The sequence below is a fragment of the Solenopsis invicta genome, chromosome 13, assembly GCF_016802725.1.
Source record: "Solenopsis invicta isolate M01_SB chromosome 13, UNIL_Sinv_3.0, whole genome shotgun sequence".
Lineage (NCBI taxonomy): Eukaryota > Metazoa > Arthropoda > Insecta > Hymenoptera > Formicidae > Solenopsis > Solenopsis invicta.
In genome coordinates, this window is record NC_052676.1 from 2,624,090 (window position 1) to 2,632,000 (window position 7,911).

The window sequence follows — 7,911 nt, forward strand, 5'->3', positions numbered from 1 at the left end:
TAAATTGTGCGATTGTGTAGAATTTCGAAGAGATCGATGAGCAACAAGTTTCTCACGAGGAACTCCTTTTATGGTAGCTTATCCTTTTTGCTAGATTTCTTGTCAGAGGTACAAATATAGTGAACATATTATAAATGCGTAATCCATTGGTGCAATTAATTGTAAGTTCGTTGAATTCGCGGATGAACGTTCTTGTATTATTAATAGATGGCAGAAAAAAAACATACGCTTTCAACACTAATATAGAATGATTATGAAATAATCACGATAACCGCGAAAAAAACGTTCTCGGATATTTCTTAATTCTGACAGTTTTGTAATATATGCGGTAATCGATTTACATTACGTGATAATAAATAAAATCGATTAGACAAGAATTAGTTTAATAGATATAGACTCGAGTAAACTTAAATACATTTTTTTAAATCTTAGTATAATGTAAAAGAATGTAAAAGAACTCCAATTGATATCTTTTTTTATTTATTTGTTAGTTATTTGTGTTATGATTTTGCAGGCACTTTGCAAAATATATCTTATATCATATACCTTTCTTCAAATATTTAACTTTACAATCATGTTTCTGAATCATATATATATATATATATATATATATATATATATATTTTTTTTTTGTTATAATTATCTAAGTTAATCACTCTTTCTATCATGCTTTAATATCAAAAATATTTATACTGAATAAAGTAATAAATATAATTCAGAAACATGATTGTAAAGATAAGTATGTAAAAGATTATATATATATATATATATATATATATAAAATTATATAAGTACAAATTTTATTTTAATTATCGTCACTTGATAATATTGTGATGTATATATTATTGGGTTGGATTGCATTTACATGACGTAACATCTGTTACCTCACATGTTACTCCCCAGATAGCAAAACGTGGTAACTCGATCTAAAGCAAATCATTGCACAGATTAAATTGCTCGTTAATTGGTACTTATGTTGTCTTTTATTTAATGCGACGAAAATGTTCTACTTAATTCAGTATTAATATGCTGAGTTTTATTGTCGAGCAAACGTAGAAAAATTATTGAAGTCAATCTGTGATAACTATATTGCCGTAAGTTGTTTAGAACTTGCCATTACTATATTTTGAAAATTGTATATAGCAATCTGTGAGCAACATAACAGCAACATGTGAGCAACAATTCCCATTTATAATTTGTGATAAGTATAATGCTGATAAGTTGTTGAGAACTTGTCGGTATTATATTTTCAAAACTATTGCTGGCAAGAACGTAATGATAAGAGGATACCCTCTTCTGTTGCTTTGCTAACAACTAATGAGAATATTTGTAACAAGTTGTCGATAACTTGCAATTATTTAGCTATTTTGTGCAAGCTTTATTCTTTGTTTGCTTCGATGACTCATTGACCTCATCTTCAGAAGATGCTAAAACATAAATGATGAAAAATTTATTTACATGTACCCACTAAATGCTTAATATTATATAATATTACATAATATTCTAAATATATTTTTAGAATATTAAATATAAAAAAAATATTCTAATTATTATAATATAATATTAAATAATAATAAATAATATTCTTAAAATATTAATTAAAATTTTTTTTATTAAAATGAAATAAAGTTCACTCAAAAAAAAAAATAATATATAAAATATTTCAATAATATTTTAAAATATTAAATAATATTCTTGGAATATTTACAACAATATTATTTTAATTTTTTAATAATAATTGTATAATATTCTACGAATATTGTTATGCTTATAGGTACTTATATTTTATTTAAGTCACCATTTATACAATACTCATATAAAATAATAAGCAATACCTTCTGTGTTTTTATCAGAGTCAGTTGCGCTGGACGTTGAACTCTCGTCGTCTGTTGAATCACTATCCGTTTGTTCGTCATCTGTCTCATCTGCAATTTGAATTCATTATTTATTTCTTGAAAACAAATAAAACTATTATAAAATTATTAAAAAAAGGACAAGACTACAGAGACAAGACTATTTTTTCTTTACTTAATATTTGTATGAAAAATGTTTTTTGTTTATAGTTTTTTAATTTGCATTGACGAAGGTACTTTATATTTTTATTCAAAAATTATAGTTAAAATTGTTATACCCGGAAATTTTTTACAGTTTAAAAAAAACAACAGTTAATTTAATTAATTTTGTTCAACCATGTCTGCAAATTTTTCTTTGTTTTTATAAAAAACAAACTTTATATGAACATATGTTTGAAACGGCTTAGTTAATAACGGCTCAATAGCTCAGTTAATTTGCAGTTTACAAATTTGAATTTATTTTGTTCTCGAAAATGGCTTAGTCTATCGAAAACGTTAAAAAAATCTTTTTTTTTTAATTTATCTCATTTATTACAAAAAAATGTTTAATTTAAAAAGCTCAGTGACATACCAATTCTTTCTTTAAAAAATTTTACCCGCTTATTCTTAGGTTTGCCCTTGATTGAATAAAAAAATGAAGTATAGCTCCAAAAGCCATTATGTTCTTCAAACATACACAAAGATTTATTAAAATAATTTGACTCGGTTTTTGAAATTTTTGGAAAAAACGGAATTCTTTTTACAATTTTGACACTATATCTTTGAAACTAATTGTAAGTTATTCGGACATATGGTCATATAAAGTTTTCGTCTTCAATTTGTATAAGGAATTATCCCTTAAAATCTTTTAGAATATTTAGTATACACCATGTATAAAATTTGTTTCCAGGACTGAATTGTCGAAAACATTTTCGTTAACGTATTAAATTAACGGCAACGTAATAGCAATTGACAAGCAACTTAATCTCTGTAATTATTTGGTTTAGGTTGAGTTTTCATTTCTGGATAGTGTAAAAATTGTGTGTATATACAATCTTAAATGTTTGCATATTCATGTATGATTTTTTATCGAAGTTTTAAATTTGATAATGTGAAGTTGAATTTTAAGTTTTAGCGGAATAAAAAATGTGTGACATATCTCATCGAAAAAATATCAATGTTACATTTAACTCTAAAAACTACGTAAAAAGGTAGTCAAATTTTGTTTACGCATAAAATAACTTTATGCTTTAGTGTCAATCAGATAATTAGCATTACATATTTGATTATTTCAGTTTTTGAAACTTATTTCATTTTCTGAAAGAAATATTACATAAAATAAATTGTAATACCTTCTGTATCTTCTGTATCTTCATCAGCACTGTTATTTATATTATATGAAGCACCAACCTTCAATAAAGCATTGAGTTTTACATTACTGCTACTTTGTTCGTCGACATTTGTTTCCTCGTCTGTTTCCTTATCTATAATTTTAATATAATGTTAACTTAATATTTGTATACGATACATCATATTTTCAACCACAAGTTTATCAATTTTTTATAAATATGGCATATTATAAAAAACATAATATATACGCAATCATTTGGAAAAATACATTACAATAATAACTTCAATGGCATTCAATTTTACATATTCAAACACATGATTAAAAGCAATGTTTAAAATAACACAATGTAAACGATAACTAACAAGACCGGGATGTGTCAAAATGTATAAACAACGAGAAGGCTATACTGGTCGAAAGCAGGTCTTTGTGCTCAATAATTTTTTAATTAAATTTACAAATATTTACAATAAAATACGCTAAATCACATGCCGCATTCTTGCCGGACATAAAAGCTTCTTATTGTTTATATATATTTTATTTTTATTTATTTATTTATTTTTTATATATTATATTATTATTCTATTTACTTGTATATTTTATTTTTACTTATTTATTTATTTATTTTTGATTTATTGTTTGTAGTTTTATTTATTTATATTTATATTGTATTTTACTTTTTAATTTTATTTTTTTTTCTTACTACAACATTAAAGTATCACATGATATTCGCCCATTATGCTTTTATTTAAAAATCTTTATCTTCTCCGTCTTCTTAAATTCTTTTCTCCTTTGTATATTAGTCCCAATAAACTTCGAGAGATGCGCGACTATTGATTTAACATGGATTTTTTCAGATAGAATTTTTGATTACTTTTTCTAAACGTTTTTCTCGTGGCTTAGTAATTTTATCGTGATCTATTTTTTTACTCATTGGTTTTAAACAAAAATTGTTTTTTTAAAAATCATATCGATATGTACGAGATAAACGAAGTAAATTTAGTTACAATTAAAAATTATACCTTTCTTTGAGAATTTCAATGCTCTTTTAAGCAAGTTTTTCCTTTCCTTGCGTACAACTTTTTTCACGGCTTTTTCCATCTCTTTATTCATTACTTTTTCTCTTTTCCCTTTTTTCCCTTTTGTCGCCTTTGACGGTTTGTTCTTGTCTGATATTTTAGAAACTATGTATGACGTTGCATGCACTAATTCAAGATCAGCTGCTTCTTCTGAATAGTGCAAATTCGTCATTAAATAATGATGATACATATCTGTAAGAAACATATGTACATGTTGCTTTGCATTTTTTTGAGTTTACATACATTATTTACATCAGTATTAGATAAGCTATTACTTATACTGTATAAATTATTAGAATACCTTTAATTGCCAAGAGTTTAGTCGAGTCTAGCGAAGGCTTCGGCGTAGCATTTTGTTCCGAGTTACATTTTTCGTCCGTGACACTGGTTTCTTTTAGTGTGTCGTGTCCAAAAACAGCAAATGACAAGTTTTTTAAGAACTTTTTTGGCGTTTTTGAGCTGCTTACAATACTGTTGTACGACTCTAGCGAAAGCCACTGATCTCTTCCTAAATGTATCTACAATACAAGAAAGATATGTTTATAAAAATCATTTACACTTAAATAGAAGCTTCAGGATGGCTGGTGTGACACTGTATGTACATGAACTGGTGCGTATCTTTATACATATCCACGAGAACATCTCAATTTGCCATGGCGAAGTCCATGTATGATAATCGTTGTAATAAATAACATTTTTATGAATATGTATGAAAATTCACATCAGAGAACGAAGAACACATTCCTCACTAATTGATGTTGTCTGTGTTATGGCTCAAGAAAACTTTACTTTTCATAGCTTTAAAAAAAAATTTGTTTTTTCAACAATGACTACGTTTACACGTCATCATTGATCGGATTTAATAACATGCGTAATAATGAAACTGATCACTGTTATTTCATTCTTTAAAGAAATATTGATGGCAAGTTTTATTATTTGTTTATTAAAAGTAAATCTTTTCCGGCCATGACACGCCATACAGCGTCAGTTAACCAGGAGTGTGCTGTATATTTTTTTGTTTTGTCTTACGTCACAATGATTCCTGTATAACTTGTTATGAACCAACCATTTGATCGGATTCTTTGACAGTCCCAACAGGCACTTTTTCCTCTCTTTCTTTCTTCTTCTCTTTATTATCGCTCTCATGATTTTCAATCTCTGAAAGCATTTCATTAATTTTGGTCATTAAAGGTAGAATATAGCGAAGTAACACTGCACAGTTTTCTTACGCGTAGAAATTTTTATTTTGTCAATAATCTCCCTCTGTATGTCTCTGTTTAATGCTCTCAGCGTTCGTATTTCGTCCTCTTGATTTTGAATAATTACTTTGTTTTTTTTACACTTTGTACAGGCTTTGCTAGGGCGGTCCACGACTGTTGATTTGTTTGTTTTCTGAAACAATGAATATAATAAGACATTTGCACATAAAGTGTTTAAAAAGAAATCCATTCTAAGTTCATAATTTTACCTATTTATATACAGATGTTCCCATATACGTGTGACTGCCTCTTTTTATCTCTCAAATTAATAGAGACAGACACAATAAAAATAATATCATATTATACGGTTTGAACTAAACTCTATTGTAAGCACAGTGGTTACTTAAAGAAATTATTTATGTTAATGAACGGAGAGACATAGATAATATTTGCATTTTCATTTTATCACTAGTTAACAGTTTCAGATTCGTATACTGACAGACAATATGTAATAAAATAAAACTGCAAAAATTATCCGTATCTCTCCGTTCTTTAATGTAGATAATTTTTTAAGTGACTACTGTACTCATAATAGAGTTTATTTTAAACCGTATATTTTGATATTTTTATTAGATTTATCTTTGTTAGTTTACAAGGTAAAAGAGGATGGCCATTTATATGAGGACACCCTGATATGTTTTTGAATTTGTTTTTGCACGAATTACATAAATTTTTGTAAAAATGTTTATCGAGAAACTTCAATTTTTCTTTCTAAATTTAATTATTTATTTACAAAATTTATTTACTCTAAAAATTAGAAAATTCATAGTCGTACGTCGTACGATTAGTATCGTACGCTTAATAGAGCGTACAATAGTTGAGTTATTTTCTTACCGACTTTGTCTTTCTCGAGAAGATCCCCGAAATATTTATCTTTGTATTTCCTGTATCACACATAACTAAATGAAAAGCTTCGAGCAACTTCCTCTTACACTTTAAGCGATTAGTGATACCAAGAAAATTAATGGCTCTGTACCGACTTATAAGGAAAAATCAGAGTCTCTCAAATTCTGAGATTTGATTTCCACGTGTTTATAACACATCCACAATCCAATGTATAACAAATTAAAAATTTTTCCTTAAAGTTTTCTTTAATAATTGTTTAGTATCTTTAAAATTTCCAGTGTACAACACGATCTGACGATGCTTGGTAGCTGGAAAGAGTTCCTCGATTCTGGTCACAACTGTGTCGACGCTTCGCTTCAGGTGAACTAATTGACTCGATCGCATTTCATATCATCTTGATATAGAATACAGTGCGTACTGATCTAATCCGAGGGGACATGTGCATTCTTACTGATAGATCTTCGGAAGAAAATTATTCATTAAATGTTTTTGTGCTTCATTACTGTATCTCCGACTTATCTTTTGAATATTAATAAAAACATGTTTTTATTTCATTGATAAAACAAATTATCTCTTGATAAATGTTTATCTTTATCAAAATATAAAAAGAGTGTTCTTAAAATATATTTTTAATATCTTACATCCGTTTTGAGCAATGTGAAAAAAGACACATTTAAATATCTAATCTAATAAAAATTTGAAAATAATCTTGTCTTTAAAATAACGATATTAATAAAATAAATACATTGTGCTCTTGTTTTATAAAATCAAATTTCATTTCTTTAACACTTTTAATATATAAAGTTAACATATCCTTTTTGGGTGCATACTCAATTAAAATACTTTTAAACGTAATCGTCATTTAAAAATTAAACGTTTTAAACGTAATCATCATTTAAAAAATTTTCTATTTTATATCTTTTTATTTTATATCTTTTAATTTTTTATGTGGGATATTTTAATTTTCTATTGCATTATTTTTTATCGGTCAATTTTAATCATTTCTTTTTACGAAAATATAGCATCAATCACAACATGTCGATTAGTAACTTTATACAGAAAATCGTAAAAAGTTTTGAATTTTAATGAAGCAAGCAAGATTACAAAATCATACTCTTAAATTAACTTCAAGTGAACTTTTCTCTCAACAAAGTCTTAATTTATTTTTCAATTACGGCGATTTGATAATAAAAGCGTAAAAGCTGCGATAGTCGGACGTCTGTTTGATGACAAAAATTTTCTACAAAAATTTATTATAAATTGATTACCGCGAAAACAAAACAATCCATAATTATTTATAACGTAGTTCTTATATTCCTAAATTACTTTTAAATTAATTCACAATTTTGAATCTTTTCCGTTCTCGCATCCTCGCTCGAATATCTAGCGTCTTCTCTGTAGAACAGTTTAAAAGATATGTAGATCGCGGATGTACATGTGTACGATTCGCGTTTGACAACATCGCTCGTTACTGCTTTGACAATCCGCTTGCTAATTCTTATGATTTGATTGACCTTTAAACCTCCTCCATGACGGTGCGTTGTGAT

General features: G+C 27.0%; 1 protein-coding gene across 2 annotated transcripts; it reads right to left on the reverse strand.

Moving 5' to 3' along the window:
- Positions 1–801: 801 nt before the first annotated feature.
- LOC105197482 (nucleolar transcription factor 1-B) lies at positions 802–6,798 on the reverse strand. Of its 2 annotated transcripts, none has more exons than XM_039456582.1 (8): positions 5,728–5,844; positions 5,489–5,651; positions 5,289–5,417; positions 4,561–4,777; positions 4,203–4,451; positions 3,185–3,316; positions 1,836–1,925; positions 802–1,427 (listed from the first exon to the last, which is right to left on the reverse strand). In XM_039456582.1, the coding sequence occupies exons 3-8, from the start codon at positions 5,403–5,405 to the stop codon at positions 1,363–1,365; spliced, it is 870 nt and encodes a 289-aa protein (XP_039312516.1). In that variant the 5' UTR covers positions 5,406–5,417; positions 5,489–5,651; positions 5,728–5,844; the 3' UTR covers positions 802–1,362. The 2 variants fall into 2 exon arrangements, with proteins under 2 accessions (XP_039312516.1, XP_039312514.1); XM_039456580.1 differs by lacking the exon at positions 5,728–5,844 and adding an exon at positions 6,353–6,798 and having other exon boundaries at positions 803–1,427; positions 5,326–5,417.
- Positions 6,799–7,911: the final 1,113 nt, after the last annotated feature.